This window comes from Pollicipes pollicipes, unplaced genomic scaffold (assembly GCF_011947565.3).
Source record: "Pollicipes pollicipes isolate AB1234 unplaced genomic scaffold, Ppol_2.1 Scaffold_4002;HRSCAF=4701_pilon_pilon_pilon, whole genome shotgun sequence".
NCBI classification, from domain to species: Eukaryota; Metazoa; Arthropoda; class Thecostraca; order Pollicipedomorpha; family Pollicipedidae; genus Pollicipes; species Pollicipes pollicipes.
This window is the reverse complement of record NW_023596420.1, coordinates 33,375,862-33,400,881: the sequence shown is the minus strand read 5'-3', so window position 1 is coordinate 33,400,881 and position 25,020 is coordinate 33,375,862. Positions and strand designations below refer to the sequence as shown.

At 59.9% G+C, this 25,020-nt stretch overlaps 2 protein-coding genes and 1 long non-coding RNA gene across 3 annotated transcripts in view; 1 reads left to right on the top strand and 2 right to left on the bottom strand.

The window, feature by feature from the left end:
• Positions 1 to 2,366: 2,366 nt before the first annotated feature.
• LOC119094398 (tubulin polyglutamylase TTLL5) lies at positions 2,367 to 12,729 on the top strand. Its single transcript, XM_037217459.1, has 14 exons — positions 2,367 to 2,516; positions 3,195 to 3,341; positions 4,061 to 4,181; positions 4,637 to 4,729; positions 5,703 to 5,959; positions 7,326 to 7,428; positions 8,076 to 8,172; positions 8,914 to 9,122; positions 9,499 to 9,745; positions 10,459 to 10,698; positions 11,219 to 11,247; positions 11,609 to 11,805; positions 12,423 to 12,509; positions 12,621 to 12,729. Exons 1-14 carry the CDS (start codon positions 2,485 to 2,487, stop codon positions 12,727 to 12,729), a joined length of 1,968 nt encoding a protein of 655 aa, XP_037073354.1. The 5' UTR covers positions 2,367 to 2,484.
• Positions 12,730 to 14,530: 1,801 nt separating this feature from the next.
• On the bottom strand, positions 14,531 to 15,579 carry LOC119093898 (uncharacterized). Its single transcript, XR_005093715.1, has 2 exons — positions 15,394 to 15,579; positions 14,531 to 15,131 (listed from the first exon to the last, which is right to left on the bottom strand). It is a non-coding gene; the product is annotated as an uncharacterized LOC119093898 (long non-coding RNA).
• Positions 15,580 to 15,705: 126 nt separating this feature from the next.
• Positions 15,706 to 25,020, bottom strand: part of LOC119094397 (uncharacterized) — a gene marked incomplete at its 3' end in the record, with an annotated part of 32,658 nt that continues 23,343 nt past the window's right edge. The window contains exons 11-23 of the mRNA XM_037217458.1: positions 24,711 to 24,848; positions 23,777 to 23,995; positions 23,029 to 23,358; positions 21,598 to 21,762; positions 20,981 to 21,232; positions 20,246 to 20,436; positions 19,842 to 19,942; positions 19,235 to 19,434; positions 18,832 to 18,988; positions 18,072 to 18,268; positions 17,616 to 17,780; positions 16,644 to 16,810; positions 15,706 to 16,293 (exon numbers count right to left, since the gene is read on the bottom strand). Coding sequence (XP_037073353.1) covers positions 15,706 to 16,293; positions 16,644 to 16,810; positions 17,616 to 17,780; positions 18,072 to 18,268; positions 18,832 to 18,988; positions 19,235 to 19,434; positions 19,842 to 19,942; positions 20,246 to 20,436; positions 20,981 to 21,232; positions 21,598 to 21,762; positions 23,029 to 23,358; positions 23,777 to 23,995; positions 24,711 to 24,848 — 2,870 coding nt within the window. The remainder of the gene's footprint in view (positions 16,294 to 16,643; positions 16,811 to 17,615; positions 17,781 to 18,071; positions 18,269 to 18,831; positions 18,989 to 19,234; positions 19,435 to 19,841; positions 19,943 to 20,245; positions 20,437 to 20,980; positions 21,233 to 21,597; positions 21,763 to 23,028; positions 23,359 to 23,776; positions 23,996 to 24,710; positions 24,849 to 25,020) is intronic.

The following is a 25,020-nucleotide window of genomic DNA, read 5'->3' as shown; positions in this document are numbered from 1 at the left end:
AAGGGTTTAACGGGTTTTATATACGGGTTTTAATATATGTAACGGGTTATGATATTTAATGGGTTTAATAACGGGTTTGCTCATTTCATGCTGATAAAGTGAACACGCATCCGCTCGTTCGCGAGGAGATGCGAGTGCAAAACGTATTCTCTCGCACTCCCTGTCATGCATTGCAACCGTTCTGTTGTAGTTTTCAACGCTGAAACTTCCTGTCACGTATCTGAAAATGTATGGTCTTAGTGGGAACGTTCGTCGGCAAACATTTTTTAAAACTTCCACCTTATTCCACGTTCCACCCACGAGAAATGACCCGTTCTGTGTGTCACGGCCGTACCCCAACCTCCCGCGCCCATGTGGTCATCGGTCGGCGTTTCAGCCAGCTCTGACTCACGCCCGTCTCCCCGGCTCGCCCCTCCCCAACATGGCCGCCGCCGGCCCGACTTGTCCGTGGCGCGGATGAGTTTCGTGCCGCCGCCGCCCAACGCACGGTGTGGTGGACGTGACCTGCCTTAAGCAGGGCCCGACTCCACTCGGACGTCCCCGGCGACAGTCTCGTTTTGGAGTGCTCGTGAGGTCCGCGGGTTCGTCGGGCTTTTGCAGAGTCGAGACACGTTCGCCGCTGGCTGTGGACACGAAATAATGCATGCAAACGACGTCGTGGTGGTGACGACATGTAACATTCAAACACCATGTGTTCATGCTTGTAAGCAACGCTGCAGCGGTGCAACTGCGGTGGTTGTGGGAAAGCATCCGTGCAAGAACATGGTTGCGGACTGGACCTATCCCTAGAACACGTTTCCATGTCTATATCGTAATATAGTGATGCCTTACATCATGTTCTGTCATTAGCAGCTTCTATATTACATGCAGCCTGTCTTTGCATGGATTGATCATCCACGTAGAGATCGTGCGTAGAAGGTACGCACTTACTACCTAGTTCCGATATCCTGTGGCTTGAAACAGTCTTTGTAGGCGAGCGTAATATTCGCAGGAGACCTAGTCAGTGCGGAACAGGGAGCCGCTAGATAAGATCGCTTCGTCTGCGGCCATGGCCGTCCGTCCTCCCACACAGGAGTGTCGGAGGGCGGGCGCCGCCACCCGTCTCCTGTCGTCCCTCGAAGCCGCCTCTGGGCGACGCTGGGCGGGGCGGCGCGCGTGTCGGAGACCGCACCGCGTCACGGACGGCCGTCCGCGGGGAACGCGCTGACGTCGTGCACCGCTGCCGGGAGAGGTCACGTGCACCGCTGCCGGGAGAGGTCACGTGCACCGCTGCCGGAACAGGTCACGTGCACCGCTGCCGGGAGCGGAGAGGTCACGTGCAACCGCTGCCGACGAGAGGTCACGTGCACCGCTGCCGGGAGAGGTCACGTGCACACCGCTTGCCGGGAGAGGGTCACGTGCACCGCTGCCGGAGAGGCCACGTGCACCCGGCTGCCGGGAGAGGTCACGTGCACCGCTGCCGAGAGAGGTCACGTGCACCGCTGCCGGGAGAGGTCACGTGCACCGCTGCCGGGAGAGGCCACGTGCACCGCTGCCGGGAGAGGTCACGTGCACCGCTGCCGAGAGAGGTCACGTGCACCGCTGCCGAGAGAGGTCACGTGCGCCGCTGCCGGGAGAGGTCACGTGCACCGCTGCCGGAACAGGTCACGTGCACCGCTGCCGAGAGAGGTCACGTGCACCGCTGCCGGGAGAGGTCACGTGCACCGCTGCCGGGAGAGGTCACGTGCACCGCTGCCGGGAGAGGTCACGTACACCGCTGCCGAGAGAGGTCACGTGCACCGCTGCCGGAACAGGTCACGTGCACCGCTGCCGAGAGAGGTCACGTGCACCGCTGCCGGAAGAGGTCACGTGCACCGCTGCCGAGAGAGGTCACGTGCACCGCTGCCGAGAGAGGCCACGTGCACCGCTGCCGGGAGAGGTCACGTGCACCGCTGCCGGAAGAGGTCACGTGCACCGCTGCCGAGAGAGGTCACGTGCACCGCTGCCGGGAGAGGTCACGTGCACCGCTGCCGGGAGAGGTCACGTGCTCCGCTGCCGGTAGAGGCCTCGCTCAATGGAAACGTGAAGCACACGCGGACGTGCTGTTGTTATCTGGAGAGGGGTGATTTACGCCACCGGTCACTGTACGACTAACCACCATCATCAGCTGCCTGAAGTGAACATCCCTCACGATTTCTGCATGCGTGCGTGGGAGGAAGTCTGGACCGCACTCGAGCTGATTAAGCGGAATTATGGGTTTGTCCATTGATGGGAGAACAGCGCACGGTGGTGATCATCACCCTGGCGGCAGGTCCACAGCAGGCGTGTCGTGCTCGTCCCGTCTTGAGCGCGGGGTGACGCTCTCCCGCCAATCTCTTCAGGTCGATGTTGGAGGACGACTGGCTGATCTGGGTGGGCGGCGCCGGCCGGAAGCAGCCCTTGCTCCGCTTCAGCTGCGGCAACCTGGACGACGAGCCCATCGGCCCCGTCGGCAGGCAGTACCACATGCTGTTCAAGATGCAGAACACCGACAGCAAGTGAGTGGGGCTGACCGCGTGCCCGCGGCGCTGTTCGGTATTCTGCGTGGCGGGTCGAAGAGTGGCCGTCGTTCCGCTGGTGATTCTATCTCCCCTTTGTTTGCAAACTCAGTCCGGGGGGCCGTTTACCTTCCGGTGGGGGCTGTTTTTCACCGTTTGATCAATAGTGGGGATCGGCTGATGGATTCGTCGAGATTGGCAGCTTCCCCACTGTCAGAACAAAGTTATATTGTTTGTTTCAATTTCCCCGTCGACTCCCTTCCTGACGATTCACTCTGAGGAACACGCAAGTCCGTTCGCTGGCCGCAGCAGCGTCATCTAACGGACGTGCTTCTGACGCTGACGGTAAAGCAGCGCCCGTGCCTCGGGCGCTGCTTTACCGTTCACGTCGGTCTTTGGTGTCTGAAATTTGCGTTTCGGCAACCGTGCGGCACATGTCTCCCGTCTGACCCGATGTACTGCATTTAATTCATATTTACATATTTTGTTGTATATTGTATTTTTGTTGTTGTACACATTGTCTGACATGTATAAATAACACTATATATATATATATATATATATATATATATATATATATAGTGCATTTTATTTTATTTATCCATGACGGCGGCAATGCGCGGGTCTCTGCCGGCCGTTTGAGTGGGTGACACAGCGCTGGTGCTGCCGCGCCGGCAGGCTGTTCCGCCGGCTCATGGACGTCCACGGCGTCCGTGAGGCGTCGCCGTCCGTCTGCGACTTCAACATCCTCTGGACGGGCGTGCACCCCAAGCCGTTCGTGCTGCGCAACCTGTACGACTACCAGCGCGTGAACCACTTCCCCAGGTGGGCGCCGCCGGTGTCCGCTCCCCCGGCGCCGCCGGCCTCGGACGGTATTGACTATTGGCCGGAGGTATTGACCTCGCTGGCCAGCGGTGTAATCCCCGAGAGCGGCGGCTTATCTAGGACCGCTCGCCGAGCGGAGGAGGAGCGGGGGTCGGGGCAGGGATAATCGCAGACGATGCCGCGGCGCCCCGCTGTCCATGTCACTTGGGGCATTGGGCTGACAGGGTGACTTGCGGCGCTTTTGGTGGGCGGTTCTAAAGATAGTGGTTTGTTTGGTCTAGCGTCGGTTTCAGCTGGCCGAGTTCCACGTGTTTATTTCCGCTTGCGTGCGGGCGTGGGGCGAGATAAAAAAGTAACCGCCGTGCGGCATAGGATTGACAAACAGCAGCGCCCAATCGGCCTGGTCGTTGGTTGACAGCCGGCGAACCTCGTCGTGTCGGTGTAATTGGATCCCGTGGTCCACCCGATCACGCAGCTACCGTGTTCTCCCACGGAAGGCGAGGCTGTCTGGGGTGTGGAGCCTTTCTCCCGATCCAGAAATCGCGCCAGTTGTCTCGTGCAGGCTCCACGTCGCCGTGCAAGATTCGGCCGCCCGCTGTACCGTGCAGTCCCGCTGCACGCGGCCATGTGTGCAGCGGGGCGGGGCGCCAGCGGCGGCGGGAAGGGTTATGTGCAGCTACTGGATCGGTTGCTGTAGCCGGCTTGTTTTCTGCTGTCAGGTCTTACGAGCTGACGAGGAAGGACCGGCTGTGTAAAAACATCGAGAGGATGAAGTATATACGCGGCGCCAAGCACTTTGACTTCATACCGCCCAGCTATATCATGCCAAACGAATATCAGGTAATGTTTGAAAGATATGGATGTCTGGCAAACGCCCAGTCGATTTGATTCATGTAAGGCGTATTGATACGAGTTATTGATACGAGGCCGCATGGCGGCGTATTGATATGATACGAGTTTCGCCAATTTTATAACCACATAACATTATTGTATAGTAAAGCTTTATCTATGCAACGAACTCTGGCGGACTGGTGGTTCCTGGGCCAGGGCGCCTGCTCCCTCGTTGTATTCGAGCACCTTGGGACACGAGCTTCCCCCAGCCCGTTCGTCACGTGACATTATGACTCACGCCGCCAAGCACGCCGCGTTAGCCCAACTCCAAATAGCGCTCCGTCCGAAGCCGCTTAGCGACAACGGTGTGCGGCCCACGCGGCCCGGGCGACTGCGGACTGTCGCGACCGCGCCTCTGTGACCTGGCGTGACCTGACCTGACCTCGTGACCTCGCTGCCGACAGGAGTTCTGCTCAGCGTTTCTGAAGGACCGCGGCGCGTGGATCGTCAAGCCGGTCGCCTCGTCCCGCGGTCGGGGCATCTACCTCATTAACCACGTCAGTGCAGCAGGGAAGGGGGGGGGGGGCGCCGCCCACGGCTCTGCTGCCTGGGGGGGGGGGGGGGGGACGCCCACGTCGTTGTGGGCAGCGGTGCTGCATGGTCCATGCTGGCGTGACTGGGAAGGCGTTGTGAGGATTATTGCATTGATGTGGGGGGGGGGGGGGGGCGGACAAGGCCTCAATAATGCAACGGAATGCCATGGACTCGTAAGTATGGAGAGCGGGTTGAAGTCGGTCCTGGCGACATGTAGGTTCATCCCGTCAGTGACGAGGCATGCGGGGAGGGGAGGCAGAGACAGAATCAGTAAAATCACGTCTGATCGCCGTCGCCGTGTGGAGCGAACCAGCTTGTGCGGCTGTGATAGCGCTGCAACAGGCACCGCGGTCCGTGCCCGTCTGCATGCTTCTGAGTCAGGAGCGGCTGGGTGCGGTGAGCTCATCGCCGACGAGGGCGGGCCGTACGCCCTGGCAGCTATCGGCCGGCGCTGAACGTCAGGGCATACGGCCGGCTTTGTTGTGCCTGGCTTTGGACTTTGATGTGTCCGGTTGATTCATCGCATGCAGTGGTGCTACACTGGTGCAGCTGGTTTCAAGACGTAGATTGTTTCAAGACATTTAGTGGTAAACGTTATTAATTTGAAAGTCGTGTGTGTGTCGAATGTCGTGGCGAACGCGATAGCCATGCGTTTTCGACCATGATTCCTGGGTGCGTGTTCTGATACGAATGCGTCTGTTTTCACGTGTGCGTTTACTTGCTTACGTCCATTCGGGCGGACCCTCCCCCCCCCCCCTAGTCCCACCCGAACCCCCCCTATGCATCATCTGTCAGAGAGGTATTCACAGCACATCCTTTTCGTCTTGCCTGCTCCAAGGCCGAGTTCCCCACCGTGCCTGTGATCCGACGTCGTGCCGCGTGACGTCACTCCGCCAGACGTCACTCGTCTGACGTCGCGCGTCTGACGTCACACAGCCGGACCAGATTCCGCTGGACGAGAGCGTGGTCGTGTGCAAGTACATCGAAAACCCGCTGCTGGTGGACGGCTACAAGTGCGACGTGCGGCTGTACGTGGCTGTGACCTCCTACGACCCGCTGGTCATCTACCTGTACGAGGAGGGCCTGATCCGCTTCGCGGCCGTCAAGTACGACCAGAGCGCCAAGATGCTCTGGAACCCCTGCATGCACCTCACCAACTACAGCGTCAACAAGTACCACACCAATTACGTGCAGTGAGTACGCGGCGGGAGTGCGGTTTCTCAACCCGTTTCCGGGTAAACAGGTCGTGAGGGGTGTGTGGCTTGTAGTTTGTATAAGTGGTTGTGGTAAGACGGGCTGACGGAGGTGTCTGCGAATGGTCGGGGCCTGCTATCGTCATCGTCGTCGACGTGGCTCGGCCGGCCGTATCGTGTGAGGCTGTGGCGCTGTGGAAGTGACGTGCGCTGTTGGCCCGGTCGGCCGTGTCGTGTGGGGCTGTGACGCTGTGGAAGTGACGTGCACTGTTGGCCCGGTCGGCCGTATCGTGACAGGCTGTGACGCTGTGGGACTGACGTGCACTGTTGGCTCTGTCGGCCGTACCGTGACAGGCTGTGACGCTGTGGGACTGACGTGCACTGTTAGCTCTGTCGGCCGTATCGTGTGAGGCTGTGACGCTGTGGGACTGACGTGCACTGTTGGACCGGTCGGCCGCATTGTGTGAGGCTGTGACGTTGCAGGAGTGACGTGCACTGTTCACGTATTTAACCCGTTTCCGTTAGATATGGAAACGGAAGTGGGGTTGACGCGTTGTATGTCGTAAATGCATGTTGCTGCATTCTAGGGTCGTATATCGCGGATGTGAAGCTTTTGCATACACCAGTTGTCTAACACTGATTCTTCAAATTATCTCCCATGGCAGCGTGGTGTGGTCCGTCAAAGCATGGCGTAGTATCTAGCCGAAAAACGCGTTAGGCTCGGTGCCTGGGAAGGTCTTCAGTCTGCCGGTTGCTTCCGTTCTTTTTAGCTGGAAATCCACAGAATCCCTTTATTCTGCAGGCCGTATCTAACATAAATCTCTCCGTGCACGACAAACCCGTTTAATGGTTCACGGGACTCGACATCGTAGGGCACCAGACCATAAAACGGCGTCCATGACTCCTGGCCGGCTCGAATCTGGCCTGCCGTGTGACGTTCACCCGGGGCCGTGTGGCGTTCACACAGCGCCGTCGGACGTTCACACAGTACCGTGTGGTGCGCGTACAGCGCCGTGTGATGTTCACACAGTGCTATGCGGTGTGCGTACAGCACCGTGTGATGTTCGCACAACGCCGTGTGAAGTTCACACAGCGCCGTGTGTCGTTGCACACAGCGCCGTGTGTCGTTGCACACAGCGCCGTGTGACGTTGCACACAGCGCCGTGTGACGTTCACACGGCACCATGTGATGTTCACACAACGCCGCGTGAAGTTCACACAGCACCGCGTGTCGTTGTACACAGCGCCGTGTGACGTTCGCACAGCGCCGTGTGACGTCCACACAGCACCGTGTGGTGTTGAGACAGTGAGTGCTGTGTGGGCGGTGCCGCCTTGGGCCGTTAGCCGGACTGTGCTCCTGCCGCAGGAACGATGACGCCGAGGTAGACGACTACGGCAACAAATGGTCACTGTCGGCACTGCTGCGCCACCTGAAGCTGGCCGGCGAGGACACCACGCGCCTGATGCAGGTGAGGGGCCGCCGTACTGGCGCCGAGCAGCACCCACGGCCCCGGCACGGCGACGCTGGTCGCTGCCCACACACGGGCGCGGCAAACGCCCCCGCGCTGACACGGAAGCCGCCCTCACACTGGATAGCGGCCGGTCCACAGGGGTGTTTTTTTTTGCCGCGCACGGTGGCGGCAGTCGGCATGCCCGGCGGATGCTGGCATAAGGCTCCCCCTCGTACGACGTCGCAAGGCGTCGCCCCCACGTGGTGGTGCTAGTGTGTCGTCGTGTCGTGTGCTGCCTCCGTGGGGTCTGGGGATGGCACGCGGGCTGTCCGCTGCGGCATTGCTGGCGGAAGCTCTTTATGGTCGGCGGCCCTCGTTGTCACAATGGATCGCGATTTATGAATGTCAACGTTAGCTGCGCTGTCGGCTTTTGAAAGGTGGTGAATTATGCCCCAGTTGTCCCATTCCCGGCCCCCATCAAAATGCAAGGAACGAACCAGGTTATTGTTATTCTGTGCGCGAATGCTAAAAAGGGAAGCGGTTCATCACGCGGTCCAGGTATGAATGCCTGGGCCGATGACCCCGGGCAGCGCGCCGGCGCGCGTGCCATCGTCGACGGGCGTTCCGCCGCTGCCGGAGGTAACGCCTCGGCCGGCTGCCGGCAGGACATTGAGGCCATTGTCGTCAAGTCTGTGATTGCCGTGGCGCCGACGGTCACTACCGCCTGCAAGATGTTCGTGCCGGCCAGGAGGAACTGCTTCGGTGAGGCGCGCCGCTGGCTGGCGACTGACGGCTGGCTGTCGCGGGTGGTCCGATGTGCTGGCGCCGTTCGGGGAAGGGCTTTCTGTAACTGTGGAGCAGGCGTGAATGGCCAATAGTTGCATTATGCATGCCCTGTTGTTGCATGCCCTATCTTGGCTATCTGTTGTTCGGTGCGAGTAGGTGATGCGTGATTGGCTGCTATTTGTAGCTGGACAGGGAAGCGTGGCAGGAGAAATGCTGCATGCGAACTCCATTCCGAAATTACAGAAAGGGCATCAGTTATGGACACAGCTCTTGGGAAGCCTCTGTGCCGGGCGTCGTGAGCTTTGCACGCTTCCATCTTGTTTGTACGAATCAGTACCAATGCGTGCAAGCTGGTGCCCTAAATCAATCAATGCCAAAAAATAGCATTGCGCAAACCAACGTGATGTACTGCGCCTGTACTTGACAAACAGAAACTCGTTCGTATCAATGATCAAAGGTTGATCTGGAGCGCACGATCAGAATGCGCAGTGTTGTGTTTATCAGTAAAGAAAACACACCACTGGCAGTAGGGCCGACTCCTGGAGTCACCGACAGCCCTGCACTCTGATTTGTTTCCCCACTGTCATACAATGTCCTTATGGTGCGTGACTCATCCATGTTTACTAACACGACATAAGGTACGTGTCCCTAGTGTGTGGGTACCAGGCCCAGAGGCGCCGCTGGCGGGCGCGGCTGATGACGCGCCGTGCGCCGCAGAGCTGTACGGCTTCGACATCCTGATCGACTCGTCGCTGCGGCCGTGGCTGCTGGAGGTGAACCTGTCGCCGTCGCTGGGCTGCGACACGCCGCTCGACAGCAAGGTCAAGTCGGCCGTCGTCGCCGACCTGTTCACGCTGATCGGCGTGCCGGCCGTCGACCCGAGCCGCGCCCGCCAGGTCAAGCAGCGCCAGCGCGCCACCGTCCGGGTCAGTGACACGGCTGCCAGGGCAGGGGCAGATCACCACCATAGGGTCGAGCGGTGCCTTTGAGGGTTGCAGCCGGTGTCATGAGCTGAGCATGCTAAAGAGGAAGACGCGAGGGATAGCCATTGTTTACATCTTGGAGAAAATAAGGCAGTATAAAGCTAAGTTAAATGTGACTGCGTAGGTGTGGCAAGCATAGTCCCCATGATTGGCGAACTCCAATCAGTGGTGACGAAACACGCGGGCGTCGCGAGAGTGTCGAAATCAACGCTCCACCAGCCCCCTCACCGGGCTGTGGCGCGGGCTCCGGCTGCCGGACGCTGCCGTCCGCGGCACACGGCCGCTCTCTCCGCGCCTGACGCCGGGCCTCCTCTCCCAGATGCGCGCGCCGTCGATGGACTCGGTGCCGCGCGGCGGCCGCCAGATGCGCTCGGCTCTCTCGGCCGAGGAGGCGCGGGTGGTGCGCGAGGTGCGCGAGGAGCAGGCGCGCCGCGGCGCCTTCATCCGCATATTCCCGGCACCCGATACCTGGTCACTGTACAGCTGCTTCTTGGCGCCCATCAACTCGCACCTCAACCAGATGCTGCACGAGGAGCTGTACCCCAACACGAGCGCCGCGCCACACGGTATGGCAACGGGGCGGAAGGGAAGAGCACAACGGAAGGGATGGGGCTCTGGATCACGTGGGTTAACTAATGGCACGTGTTACACTCGTGCGGAGTTGTGCTGTGCTCGGTGGTAAACCAGTTCCGAGCGATGCTCGTGCAGAAGTGGCGTGTGATGGGTTTGTAGTCCAACGCGCAACGTTAGGCCCGCTCGTCTCACACCTAGGTCCGTTCAGACTGTGTCCCTAACGCCGGATCCCGTTGCCGCGTCCCTGACACCGCCTCCCGCGCGGATCCTCGCTGTGTCCCTGACGTGTCCCTGGCGCCGGGTCTCGTCGCCGCATCCCTGACACCGCCTCCCGCTCAGGGCCGTGCTGTGTCTCTGACGTGTCCCTGGCGCCGGATCCCGTCGCTGCGTCCCTGACACCGCCTCCCGCGCAATCCTCGCCGTGTCCGTGACGTGTCCCTGGCGCCGGATCCCATCGCCGCGTCCCTGACACCGCCTCCCGCTCAGGGCCGTGCTGTGTCTGACGTGTCCCTGGCGCCGGATCCCGTCGCTGCGTCCCTGACATCGCCTCCCGCGCAAACCCTCGCTGTGTCCCTGACGTGTCCCTGGCGCCGGATCCCATCGCCACGTCCCTGACACCGCCTCCCGCGCGGATGCTCACTGTGTCCCTGACGCGTCCCTGGCGCCGGACCTCACCGCCGCGTCGCTGACAGCACCTCCCGCGCAGGGCCACGCTCGCTGAGCCGCAAGAGCAGCAGCATCCCGTCGCTGAGCATCACCAGTAAGTCGCGCAACGAGCGCACGGCCTGCTACGAGCGGCCGCTGGCGCGCGGCTCCAAGGACGCGTTCGTGGGCTGCGGCGAGACGCGCGACCCCGAGGAGCAGGCGTCCGAGCGGCTCACTGTCAAGCGCACCATCATCGAGGAGATGCACCGCGGCGTGCGCATGAGGTACGGCGGCCGGCGAGGCAGCGGCCCGACGCCGCCGGCCTGGGCCGCCTTGGTGCCTTGGCGAATGTTGAGACGCCAAGGGAAGTCATTCGGGTATGGACTGTTCTGGAATATGGACTATCCTGAATATAGACTGACTTCGCACATGGAATATGGGAAGCCATTTGCATATATGCTTTAATTTTTTTGAAGGACCCGCGCTTTTGCGGAACGTCATTATCCTTGTCCGGTACTCCGTGGGGCAGCTGCATCAGGCGCTGGTGTAACCGAAGAAAGTCGACGCGCCGTGAAAAGCCCGGTAACCATCCGCAGTGAAACGTCACCGACTGCCGGCTGACCGGTGACCGCTGCCTGTCTCCGCGTCGGCAGCCGGTACCCAGGCGCCGGCTGGCGTTCAGCCTTCTACCTACAGCACATCCAGCGCCGGCTCATGTGTAACATGGAGCAGGTGCAGAGCTCCGGTCCAGCTGGATATGGTGCTGCGCTTCATCAGGAAGGCGGCGCGCAACCTCACCGACGCCTACGTCATCAGGTGAGCGGCGTCACTCGGGGTACACGTCATCCAGGTGAGCGGCAGGTGAGGGCGTCCCCCGTCACTCGAGGTACACGTCATCCAGGTGAGCGGCGTCACTCGGGGTACCACGTCATCCAGGTGAGGCGCGTCACTCGGGGTTTACTCGTCACTCAGGTGAGCGGGCGTACACTCTGGTATTATCGTCACCCTAAACAAAGCGGCCGTCACTCTGGGTTGACACGTCATAAGGTGAGCGGCGTCCACTCTGGTTACACGTGATCTCAGGTGAGGCGGGCGGTCCGCTTGCGGTCGCACGTCATCGAAGGGGGTGGCGTGACTCAAATTGACACGTCATCGAAGTGGGTGGTGTCACTCGCGGTCACGTGGAGGCGTCATGGCTTCCGTTCTTTCAGGCGCCGGGGCGTCACTTCACGCCGGTGGAGAAGGCCATCCTGATCGCCAAGCAGCTGGGTGACTTCATCCACCTGTACAACCGGGAGACGCTGGAGCACGTGGCGCCGCGCGAAGGCCTCAACATACTGGAGCCGCAGCTGCACAAACAGTTCGTCACCGGTCGCCAGGTGCGGCAGGAGCGCGGCAACAGCTGTCTGTACTGGTGTCAGGCGTCGTATCTGGTGTCAGGAGCATCGTGTCTGGTGTCAGTGGCGTCGTGTCTAGTGTCAGTGGCGTCATATGTGGTGTCAGTGGCGTCGTGTCTGGTGTTAGTGGCATCGTGTCTAGTGTCAGTGGTGTCGTCTCTAGTGTCAGAGGTGTTGTGTCTGGTGTCAGTGGTGTCCTGTCTGGTGTCAGTGGGGTCGTGTCTGGTGTCAGCGTCGTCATGTAGGGCGTGGGGTTGTCTTGAGCGATGAATTCCTGTGTGATTGCCCGACTCGCTTGCTGTGACCGTTTGATTTATGTACATTCACCAACATTGGGTCATCTGAACTGGACATCTGCACAACGTACTCGCGACGTGCTTTTGGCTTCAGGCTCCCTTGCTCGAAGTATATTTGATTGCTTATTTTGCAGCCGTGACGTACGGGTTATTCAAAACATAGCACCTTTAGCATGGCGTTCTCAATATTTGTGTCGCAGTTGTCTGTGTTGCCCAGTCGTCCTTGAAGCCAGCTGCGATTCATAGACATCCTAACATCCGGTGTTCCCAACGCCCTTCCATCTTGGCTGTCGGACCCGATGATGTCACTCACCGGTGGCCGGTCATTGCAGCGAGTCGGACCTGGAGGAGGTGCTGACGCTGCACACGTCGCTGTTCCACTCCGCCGACCTGTTCTTGGGACGGGCGCGCGCGCGCGAGCCGGCGCCTCGCGTGCGCACGGCGCCCTCCAGCGGCGCTGCCGACGGCTCCGGCTCGGCGCCGCGCGAAGAAGACGGCGCGCCCGACACGGACGCGGCGCGCGCCGCCAGTCGCCCCAGCCCGCTCTCCGTCGGCAACCTGCTCAAGAGCTCGCTGCGCGACTTCGCGACGACCGGCGGCCGCGACAAGGTGAAGACGCTTAACAAGATCTACCGGTAGCGGAGGCGCCGTCGGAGCGGGAGCCGCGGGCGCCTGGCCGCCCCCGGCTCCGAGGCTCCCGGCTCCCGGCTCCGCGGCTTCCGTCTTGGGCTCTTGGGCCCCGAGTCGCCTCGCCGCGCTCATGCAGCTGCCGGCTTCGCACCGCCGGCCCGGCGGCGCCGAGCGCGACGGCGCCCGCTCCGGACTGCGCGCGCGCCGCCCTGCTTCAGCTGCCGCCCCGCTCTCGTCTTACTGCCAGCCCGTGACGCGGCCGTTCGGCCGGCGCGCCACCCTTCCGATCCGAGTCTGGTGATAGAGTCGACTCGACCGTCCGACCAGTCGAGCGGTCCCGCGGCGTCGCCGCCGCCGGCCCCGGGCCCGGCGGCGGCGCCGGGGACGCAAATTATTTTGGTACCTGTGCGTCTGCGTACAATGCTAGTCAGCGAAACCATTAACATAGTACTTACTGCGGTCCGGTAGCATTTTATTTTCACTAATCCGTCCAGGTGACACATTTTTGGTTAGAAGGGTGATTGGATGAGATGTGAGTACTTAATTGAAGGTTAACAGGTGAAATTAGTTGTTGCTGGCTTGAAAGCTTTATCGGAATGGATGCGCTGAGGGATTTTGTTGCAGATTACTGGATGCTAGGCTTGAGTGCTCTTACGCAAGCTTAGGACCTTTATCGCTTCGCTTTATGGTGGGACCCGTCACGCTTCGTTGTGAAATAGTCATGTTTGTGTTGCTCCTGTTATCATTTTGCAATATTCAGCGTGTTATGATGAAACCCCTGCTTGTTCGACGTTTCTTGTCGGCTGCTTAGGGCCACATGACCCGATTAGGCACAAACACGTCGTTCATCGATCGTCGATCATCTTGCCGTTTATTTTTGGTGCCAGCTTTTGGTTCTGTGAGTGCTGTTTCTACCTTTCCATCATGTGCTGCCCGTTTGTCATGGCTAGATCAACATTGCTGCGACATCTTGATTTAAGGGCATATTTATGGAGCCAAAATCATGTCGGTTAAACTATTTATCGTTCAACGGAATGAGCCTAGTGGTGAAGATTTCAGGCATCAACGAATCAGTCGCAACGAATTAGGCATTGTACTTCGCATCTGTTTTGCAATATCCATCGTGCAGTATGGTATGTTACGGCCCAGCACCGTTATGTCACACCAACTGCGTAAACGCACAAGTGAACGCACGCGCACAAGATGTACGGTTAGCGACGGCTGTAATGTTTCTTTTAGCAGGTGCATACCTTCGATATTGAGTTCGCCGAGCGCTGGACGCGACGTGGTGTAGTCCTGGCCGTCGGCGTGATGCTGGCCACGACAGAGGGCGCTGATGTGCAGCAATACAGGCAGTCACGTGACGCCGACTCTCAATGGCCTGCGCAGCTCATGGAGACCGTGCCGAGAGGTTGTTAACGGGGTGCGGCGCCCGTCCCGCCGCGTCCTTTTATGGAGCGTGGAGGACCGCAGCGACCGCACACGCGCTCAGATGTTATGCCGCAGCACGGATTTACCGCAACCGCGCCCGGGCCCCCGTGCGGGGGCCGAGGACGCTGACCGCGAGGACATCTCGTGCTGGGGACCGAGTGCAATGCATTTTGTGCTATCTCGAATTGCTGTCATGGTTGCAACCTGAGACAAGTGCATCTTTGCCGTATCACAATATGTCCTGAGCGTCGTTTCCAGCGTCTCGGGCATGACGTGGTGACTTCAGTTTCAGGTTGAAATGTTTTGGCAGCCGTTCAGACTGCAGCACATTTTTGTGTACTGCAAGCCTTGCATGCCCTGGAGCATTATGAAACGCAAGTGGGCATCATTTGTTACTTTATTCGAACGTCAGCTCGAATATCGGCATTCAGTTTTCACATACATTGTTTAACGCTGCCATACACTGCTATTTACACATTTGCACACTGCATGTCGTAATAAGTCTCGAGACCTCGTAGTCCATTTGAAATCTGTCACATTGGCCGCCGACTCTTCAACAGCGCTAGCAATAACACGAGCCCGGCGGTGGCCACCACATTAGCATGCACCTCGACAGCAGTAGGTAATAAATAACGTTTACGTCTGGACACACACTCACGGATATCAGAGGCCCGGGCCGCCCGCACCGTTTGCCGGGTCACGCCCGAATGTTTTGGCTTCTTCTCACGCTTGTCGTGGATCACTCGGAGAGCGCGCGCGGGCCCCGCGGCGCGCGAAACGGACGGCTCGGTAAACATGCCATCTGCTGGTGACGTTGAGAACTACTGTTGGCCTGCCACCTGCCGGCGTCGATCAGAAGTTCCACCTGAAGGCGGGCTGCTGGCTGGGCTGCTGCCGGCCCAGCTGCTCGTGCAGACTGCGACCGTTGCAGATGGCGCCGCTGTCGACCGAGGATGACGCGGCTTCGTCCGTTGAGTTGCCTGCAGAGCCAGGTAAGCGATCATCGTCAGTCACGTGGGTGTCCAAACCCAACGAAGCCGGCGTTGTCTCGTGTCTCAGATAATGCCAAGAAGACCTGGTCGCAAGCGCGATGTTAACTCAGTCCAAATAACTCTGAATCCGAACTCAGTCCAAACAAGTATCTGGCACTACCATCGAGTGTCACCGGCCCTCAACCGCCTCGCTGAGTTCATCGCAGCTCTGAAGCGCACAGCCAAGGCGCCCGCGGCTCCAATCGCTCACCTGTGCTCTTCCGCCGGTACACGATGGCGCCGATGACGGTGGCGGCGACGACCGTGACCGTGAGCGCGGCGATGACGATAACGGCGGCCGTCAGCGGGAAACCCTGCTGGCGCGAGACCACCTCGCGCTGCAGCGCCACGTAGTGGTCCTCGGCGGCGGCGAGCCGGTCGGCGCCGCCGGTGCGCAGCTCGGCCCACAGCTGGCGGTCGGCCCGGCCGGCCAGCAGGCGCGCCTGGCGGCGACGCGGCTCGGCCGACGTCCTCCGCCGCCGCCGCGCTCGCAGCCGGCGGCGGCGAAGGCGGTGGCCGCACCGGCGGCGTCGTGCAACGCGTTGGAAGAGAGGGTCGCCGCGTCCGCCGAGTCCGTCGACGCCGGCTGGCGTGCCGTCGCGTCTGACGTCATCGACAGCTCATCTGACGCCAGGTCGAACCCGACCGCCACCGTGGCGGTCAGGCCGTCTTCTGCGACGTCGGACGACACCTCTGACGCCGGCGTGGCGTCGAAGTCGGCACCCCACGGGCTGCTCACCTCGCCGGCCGGTGAGCTCAGGGTGAAGGTGACCTCGCGCATGCCCTCGAGCGCTGATGTAGCGTCGCCGCCGTCGTCGTCGGTCAGCTCGTTCCGACTGATAGCCGCCTCCTGCTCGGTTGGGCCGGCTGGTAGCGGGATGTACTGTGGGCCGGCGGAGACGGGTGTGTGCTGAGGGCCAGCCGTCTCGGGCGCGGCCGCCGGCACCGGTACTGTGGTCGGGTCCTCCTCGGCCATCTCCGTCATCGTCGTCGTCGTTGATGATGGCTCAGTGGGGATGTGCTTGATGACCTTCTTCAACGTCACCGTCTTGGGAACGGCATTCACGATCACGACCTTGGCGTGTCCTTGCGCGGTATCCTCCGGCTCAGCCTGCAAGGGCCAGTCAGCTCCGCGTCATTTTGGGATCGGCCAATCAGTTCTGATATCGGTGAACAATACTTCAAGTAGCGTCGCGTAGCAAGTTTAAGTGTTGCTGCATCACCATGATTCAGAAACAATTCACTGTCATAGCGAAACTGCGCATGCCATGTCTGGCGCTCGCCGACCGCGATCACGGAACAACTTAAAGCGAATAAAATTATTAAAGGAATCGAATAAAAAACATCCGTAACTGTAATGTAAATATACTTCACGAAGTGGGCTCCAAAAGACGTCTCTTTGATGCCTGACAACCTGCAACGACAGTGGCAGTCGTGTCTAGCGCCGCATTATAGTGGCACCTGGCAGTCGATGCGTTCGCCGTTGACGTCGGTGAAGTACGGCTGGCAGGAGCAGGGCTCGACGCGACAGACGGCCGACGGCCGCGCTGCGCACGTGGCGTTGCCGCAGCTCTGGCCCCGGCTGCAGGCCGTCAGCGAGCCGGGCACCGACGGACACAGCACGAGGTCTGCCGGCAGGGCGGGCAGGGAGTGAGGCATGACGTCAAGCCATTTCTCTGGTCTCATCTCACCCTCAGCTATTTTCCGTTCATCATGCATTTATGCCCGTAACACAGCTGGGCTTGCAGCCGTCCAAGTGCCTAAACCGGTCGTCAACCATATGTTTGTCAGTCTTTAAATTCCTCATTTCCTCATATTTATTTCCACTCAAGGAATGGAGAATAACATGCAACGACAATGTGATTTTTTTCTGAGCACAAGCTAGAAAATCCCACCACAATGCTGGTTATTAAAGCACCGTCGACAGCCAGAGCCCGCAGATGTCATCACACAAAGAGATACGATGAACAGAAGATGAGCGTGGCATTACATAGCAGCAGCCAGCGCCCGTGGGATCGGCGACTGGCCGCTCATTATCTGGACAGCGGGCCTGGCACGCCTGTCGGGAGCGGAAGGTGGGATCAGTGACTGGTCGCTCATTGCCTGGACAGCGGGCCTGGCACGCCTGTCGGGAGCGGAAGGTGGGATCGGTGACTGGCCGCTCATTGTTTGGACAGCGGGTCTGACACGCCTGTCGGGAGCGGAAGGCGGGTGCGGTGTTTGGCCGCTCATTGTTTGGACAGCGGGCCTGACACGCCTGTCGGGAGCGGAAGGCGGGGGCGGTGTTTGACCGCTCATTACCTGGACAGCGGGCCTGGCACGCCTGTCGGGAGCGGAAGGCGGGGGCGGTGTTTGGCCGCTCATTACCTGGACAGCGGACCTGGCACGCCTGTCGGGAGCGGAAGGTGGGATCGGTGACTGGCCGCTCATTACCTGGACAGCGGGCCTGGCACGCCTGTCGGGAGCGGAAGTTGTTGCCGTTGCCGGCGCAGCCTCCGTACGTGAACGGCTCGCAGTCCTCGGTCACGGAGTTGTAGAACCAGCGCACGTGGGCATCGGAGCAGGGGCCGCTCGACACCGGCAGCGAGCAGATGTCCACTGGAACGGCACCCACAGCTCACATGAGCGCAGAGACAGTGACAGAGGTCAGGAAAGGAACCTACAGGCGACCTACACATGAGACACAGCTGGTTTGAATTCGACTGGTGATGGTGATAGGCACTTTAAGTGAAGTAATTCGGGAGCCAATTCACTTAGAAACAGCCAAAAAGCACACACACTAACCGATGCATAGCCCCTCGGTCTGAGTTTGCCGTTACCGTCTGGGAATCGATCACTTCACCTCTCAGGAAAGACCCGAGGACGACACTCAGCTCCACGTAAGCTTACCAGGCTGCTCGCACTGCGCCTGACAGTCATCAAGACTGCCGAAGTTGTTGTCGTTGCCGCCGCAGCCTCCGTAGAGGAACGGCTGGCACTGTCCCAGCTGCTGGTCGTAGAAGAAGCGGGGGATGCTGGCGCGGCACTGTCCGGAGACGACCGGCTGGCTGCAGGGCCGGTCACACTGCACCTCGCGGCCGGTCACGCTGGGGAGGCGGAGGGAGGTCACGCTGGGCAGGCGGAGAGGTCACGCTGGGGAGACTGGAGATCACGCTGGGGAGACGGAGGGAGGTCACGCTGGGCAGGCGGAAGGAGGTCACGCTGGGGAGACTGGAGATCACGCTGGGGAGGCAGAGGGAGGTCACACTGGGGAAGCGGAGGGAGGTCACGCTGGAGAAGCGAAGGGACGTCACGCTGGCAAGGCGGGGAAGCCACGCTGGGGAGACGAGAGGGAGGTCACGACGGGGAGACGGGGGAGGTCCCGCTGGGAAGGCGGGGGAAGCCACGCTGGGGAGACGGGAGGGAGGTCCCGCTGAGGAAGTGGAGGGAGGTCCCGCTGGGGAGGCGGAGGGAAGCCACGCTGGGGAGACGGGAGGGAGGTCCCGCTGAGGAAATGGAAGGAGGTCACGCTGGGAGTGGAGGTAGGTCACGCCAGGGGGATGGAGAGAGATCATGCTGGAAAGACAGGAAGGTTAGCGGCTCACTCATCTCAGACAACCTTTTCCCTCACTCGTCCACTCCCAGCTCTTCGCCAATGCGGACGCCTCACCTGAAGAAGGTCACGTGACAGTTGTTGCAGGGGTCGGCCACACAAACGGCGTCCGTGTGTCCCGGGCAGGCGGCGCGCAGACACTCGTGGCGACACACCCGCGGCGCCACCTCTGAGTCACAGACCGGGGACAGCGCCTGGCGCTCCACGACGTTGCCTGGGGACGCGCCAGGCGAGTTACCGATGCTGTCCAGCAATCGGAAAGGCAGAAAAAAGAGAAAGGATTATCTGGTTGAGAAATACACTTTCCCATCCGTCACGCATCTCAGCGACATCGATCCAAAGCATTTGCACCTAGCTTATGCGGTGGAAGCGACGGGATTGCTGCTACACGTTTAGAAACGAGCATGGCGGTAACCACTTGAGCCCCGGGAAGCTGCCCCCGCAGCGTGAGCGTGCTTACCCTGTCGGTCGCAGCGGATCAGGCCCCGGGTGATGGTGCGGTGTAGGGGCGCGCCGTCCTCGGCCACGCACCACATGAGGCCGCCGGAGCCCTGCTCGGCCCGGTAGCCCCCCAGCTCGTCACAGACGGGCGGCCCCACCACCAGACCGTCGGCTAGCAGGTCTCCGTGCAGTGACGAGCCGCGGCCCGGCTCGGCGCCGCTGCCACAGGACGGTGCAAGGTTACACGGCGACCCCACGAATACATCGACCGGTGGAGCATTGCGCGGTGGCGACGGGGGTTATCAAACATGTTCAGCTGAGGTTTGCGCTTTTTGGTCTGCAGCTATGATTGGGACCGGCGCAGTAACACTTAGGTGTTAAATTTGAACAACGACACAACCTGGCGGGCAGTTACGCTCGTTTTAAGCCAAGCTGGCCACTTTCAAACGCGTTTGAAAGTGTTGCCACGAAACGGTTTCAAATGCGAAAATCAAACCGAACCGGACGTTGGAAGTTTCATAGCACCATGCAAGCTGAGAAATGCAGAGCATCTCCCAATATTGTCACGAGGCGCAGCCCTCGCAAGTGTGACGTGTTCGGGACGGCGCTATGCTCCGGACACTCACCTCTGCGACAGGATGCCCCGCAGCGCTGCGTAGAGCCGCACGGACGACCTATCCCGGGCCTCGTACTGGCCGTGCTGTCTCCAGGCGGCCGAGTTCAACACCTGGCACCGCAGACACGAGCCGTCACGTGGGGGTACACGCCAAAAATCGGACGAGGTCATAGAAAGTTTGTAACACTTACTACGCTTTCCATATCACCCTTTCCTCTAGCTGACACGCAAAACAAAGAAAGACTGCTAAAAGCAACGCAACCTTGATTAACCAAATTTCTTTTAACCACGAAGGACGCACCCAGAATGTGTAGGCCATCGCTGCTTGTAAATCCCCGCCCATCCCGGAGCTATAGGGGCTCGCCTCAAACCGCGTCCACAGCTTGCGGAGCGGCCCGGGTCGTGCCGCCTCACCTCCTGACGCTCCCGCTGGCAGGCCGTCAGGCCGCGGGAACAGTCGACCTCATTGCCGCCAGCGTCGTAGAAGCGGTAGCCGCAGCGGCCGCAGGGGTCGATCCGGCAGGTGGCGCTCGGGTCGGACAGGCACACCTTGTTCTCGCAGAGGGAGCGCGGGCACGCGTGCACCGTCTCACCCCGTTCGCAGACTGCCGGGCCGCGGACGGCGGTCAGTGGACATCGCAGAGTCACGCGGGCGGCAGGCTAACATTAGCGAAGGGCGTACCTACCGCGTGGTCTAAAGTTCATCGCTACGAGATAAGCCAGGTCGAATGCAGACTGAGATGGCTTGTGGCCTGTGACGGCGGCCACGCTAGAGGTCAGATGACGTCAGAGGGAGGGACGGACTGTGCCTAGCATTGCGTCACGCTCGGCTTTTGCCGCAAATTTTTTTCCGTAGACCCCGGACGGGGAGCAAGGTTCTCATGCAACGAGCACTTCTTAGTGCATAGCGTTGGCGCCGGTTCCAGAAATCCATCCGATCTAAAGGTTCTGATCGAATCCAAAAAATTGTCTGTGGCGGACATAAGACGACGCTGCCACAGCTGCACGACGATGCAGCTGTGACTCGTCAAACGCGACGTCGCAGCGCACAGCGCAGCAACAGCTGCGGAACGTCGCTACGCACAGCGCAGCAACGTTCCGCACACGGCGCGCGCTGGCGAGCGGAGCTGTCCACTCGAGACCACTCACTGTGCGTGCGCTGCGGCAGCAGGCTGAGCCGGCGGCCCTGGCGCGCCGAGCAGGAGGGAACGCCGGCCACCATGGAGCCGCGCACCTGGGTGCCGTTGGCATGCACGCACCAGCAAAGGCCAAACTCGGGCTGGCACTGCACCGGCTCCCAGGCGCCCGTCTCCGGGTGACACTTGGGGATGAACGCCACCCGCTTGTACAGCTGCGCCGCCAGCTGGCTCTTCTCGCGCTGCTGCTGGCACTGGGTCAGCACTGCCGGGCGCGGGAGGGGAAGGTGAGTGGCGAGGTTTTTGGGGGGGCGAGGGGTTGGGTTTACACGTGATATCCTGCAGTCGGTTGGAGAAGGGGATATGAGACCTTGAGCGACTTTTAGCTTTATGTAAGTGCAAAGTATGGAGTGAATGAGTCAGGCATGATACACCGAAGCACTAAAAGGCTGTGAAGGACTCTGTGACCTACAAAAACCCACATTTTATGATACACGGTACACAATGAGCACGGCACAAGTGCTGTCTTTCCAATGAAGATTGGCAGAGCACTGAAATCATGAACTATGCCGGTATGGAAATACACGATTCCTGTGACCAATGCATTCGTTGACGACTGCACCAACGCACCTGGACAGACGGCCTTGCACTCCTCCAGCGTGTCGAAATTGTTCTGGTTGCCGCCGCATCCGCTGAAGGTGAAGGTTCGGCAGGATCCGGTCTCGCGGTCAAAGTGCCACCGGACAAGGCTCTCGCCGCAGCGCCCCTCGGCCACCGGCAGCTGGCACACGTCACCTGTGGCCGTCCGGTCAAGGTCAGTCACCGACCCGCCACCGCAGACATACCAGGTCAAGGTCACAGCGAAGGTGCGGAGTCGACTCTTGGAACCGGAGACAGGCAGCGAACGGCCATGATCTGGAGACCGCGTGTCCGCTAAGAGGGCCAGAAGGGTCACGGACGGTTCTTGTGAGAGGGTGTCGGGAGGGGATGTCGCAAGGTTCCGAGAAAAACCCGACGCGTCGCGTGCAACACATGCACTTCGCTCTCGAATATCAAACTTGCGGCCGGTTTGGAATGTCGCTACAAAATAAAATGCACTCAATCCGCCGTAACAGCATGCTGTGTATTTCCATCACAAATCAGCTCAAACGAGACGGCATGCACACTATGACATGCGAGAATGGTCCCCAGCGTACAAGCGAGTCGCACATCCGGTTCCACCTTATGCCACACGCATGCACACCTTTAAATCGGCAGTATGTAACCACCACAGGCATTGCAAATCTTGACACCCGAAGTGCTAGTGCGGTCAATGATTGGACAGGCGATGGTGTAAAAATTCGGGTCGAAGGATAAGTTGAGCTAAAAAAATTCCTTACCGTTTCAATCACAGCTTTCAACCACTGTGACCTGAATTGTTTTCAGCATGGCTTTCGAAGCGAGTCTTCGTGCCAGCCAAATATTGGATTAAAGCATCCAAAGCGCATGACAGGATCGCCAGACTACGCTGACGGGAGACAATATTCGCAGAGACACGACATGGTGAATGAAACGATCTACAGCAAAGTGCTAGGTACAAAAAGTACACGCATATATTTTAGTCGCGCTCCCCGAGCGTGTTTGCATGCTAGTGTATAATACAAATATATAACTAAACACAGTGCGAATTGATGGAACATGCATTAATCACAATGGAACTATTTCATAACAAGATAATATGTTTCTGCTAATCAGTCTCGTCGCCAAAGCTGAACCCTTTCTGATAACGAACGCGAAGAATTAAGTCAGCAGTAATAAAATTAACAGAAATACTCAGACAAGCTTAGCCTGAGTTACCGAAACATTGCCAGAATGCATGCTCCGAGCACTAGTCAGTTCAGCCAAAGCCATGTATGCACCGTTACAACTCTAGTTATTCGTCAGTTAAAAGAAGTATCCGTGCAAAAAATGAGACACCATCGAAGACCATCTGAACTCAGTCAATCAGCCAATCAGCGTCATTACTCAGCCTGTGCACCCAGCACCCGTCCAGAGCTCCGTCAACACCCGCTCAGTACTCACGAGGCTTGGGGCAGCAGACGTCGTACTCGTGGAAGGGGCTGATGTGGCACTGGTGCGAGCCGGGGCAGGCCTCCTGGCCGGGGCCGCACCGGGCGCCCGGCAGCGGCCTGCCCTGGGGGCACGGGTCGGCCACGGCCGGCAGGCACAGCGGCAGCGGCGGGCAGGGGCCCGACACGCAGCGCACGGGCACCGGCCGGCACTCGAGGCCCTCCGAGCAGCGGACACCCTCGCACGGGTGGTGGCACTGGCAGGTGGGGCAGCCGCGGGCGTCCAGCCGCCGCCCGGCCGGGCAGTAGGCCGGGCAGTCCAGCCGCGGGCAGGAGGAGAGCGCTGCCAGCAGAGGGGAACGCGTCAGCCGCGCCGGGGAAGAAGTGCGTGCGGGAGGGAACACGCCGAGACCTGTCTGGATATTCATGTTTATTGGTTGCGTAATACGATTGCAAAAAGGGCGGGATCGACCATCTTCGAGCAAACGAAGTTCAAAACGTGGCAGTGTGGGAGAAACCCCGTTTTATGACACCTACAACAGCCACTTTTGCTTGGAAATTGCATGGTAGTGTAGGTGCACCTCTTTTTCATGTGATTGGTCCCGGATGGTCGCAAAGCTCTTAGCTTCCGTATTAACTTCAGTCAGACATCGAGTACTGCTAGTTGCGTGGGCTGAAGTACCGAACAGCCCACTTGTAACCAGCCGACGTCTCTACGGCCCCATCCGTCTCTGCCATCCATCCGTCCACACGCCACTGACCGGGCCGGCTGCAGTTGACGTTGTGTCGGCCGGCGGCGCGCGTGCCGGGCCGCTCCCGACCGGCCTCGTCCACACACCAGCACACGCCCAGCACCGGGTGGCACTGGACGGGAGAGTAGTGGCCGTCCTCGTTCCGGCAGTGTGGGATGTAGGTGCGGCCCAGCGGCACGCCCGACGAGCGCGCCCGCTCCTCCAGCACCGCCTTCTCGTGCTGGCACGCTGCGGAACCCGGGCGTTTGGCGCGCTTGTCAAGGTGGCCATGGCGGAATGTCCGTGCGCGGAAAAAGTCATTTCACAATGGGCGAACACGAAACGCCGAACACATCCTGGCGAAAGTGTTCTTGCCGTCCCCGGTTTTGAGGCGGTCATGGTGAGTACATTCCACCATAAATCGCGGCAGGCCATAAGGTAACGACAACAGTGGTGGCAGCTCAGCTACCGGTTGCCGAAACTTGCTGTTCCAATTTTTCCTGACGCAAGTGTAGGATACTGTGCTGTGTGATACTGCAGTCTCCGCGGCTGCCGCGGCCTGCGGTGGGCGCACACGGCCTCCAGGTGCGTGCTATTGTGTTATGCAGGCCTGCAGTTCCCGCGTGACGCACACTTTTCCTCACGATGTGGCAACCCCGAGCTTGCACCATGTACTCGGGTCAGGGGAGCATGCCTTCTGACCATGGTAGAAGATCCCACGTGGGTATACACGTCATCGTAAACGGATGACTAAATTGCAGAGCATGCAAACATTAACAACGCAAGCATTGAGTCTGGAGGAGTCCTACGCATTCACTACCAACAAGTCGACTGTTTACATTTTCCTGTGCGGAGCCCATACAGCCCGGGGCCCCACCATTCCCGTGACCCCACCCCAGCGCCGCTCGACAGCCAGTGCGCGTGGTCCAGAGCTGACCTGTGACCAGCGCAGGGCGGGACTGACCTGTGGCGAGCAGGGGGCGGACACACTCTGTGCCGCAGCCGCTGGAGCAGCACTTGTGCTCGCCGGTGCAGTCCGCGTCGTCGGCACACTGCAGGTCACAGCTGCCGCCGCCCACCGGGCCCGAGTACGGGCACTGGCCTGCGCACCGATGACGTCATCACACTCGCGCCGTGACGACACGCACCGCTTAGACGGCACGTGGGCAGGGCGTGATAAAGGCCGAAAGTCTGTGCGCTGGGAGGGTGTCATTTAACATGACGGCAAACACAGTTTGTGGCGCAAGTAGCAGGACGATATGTGTAAAACATAA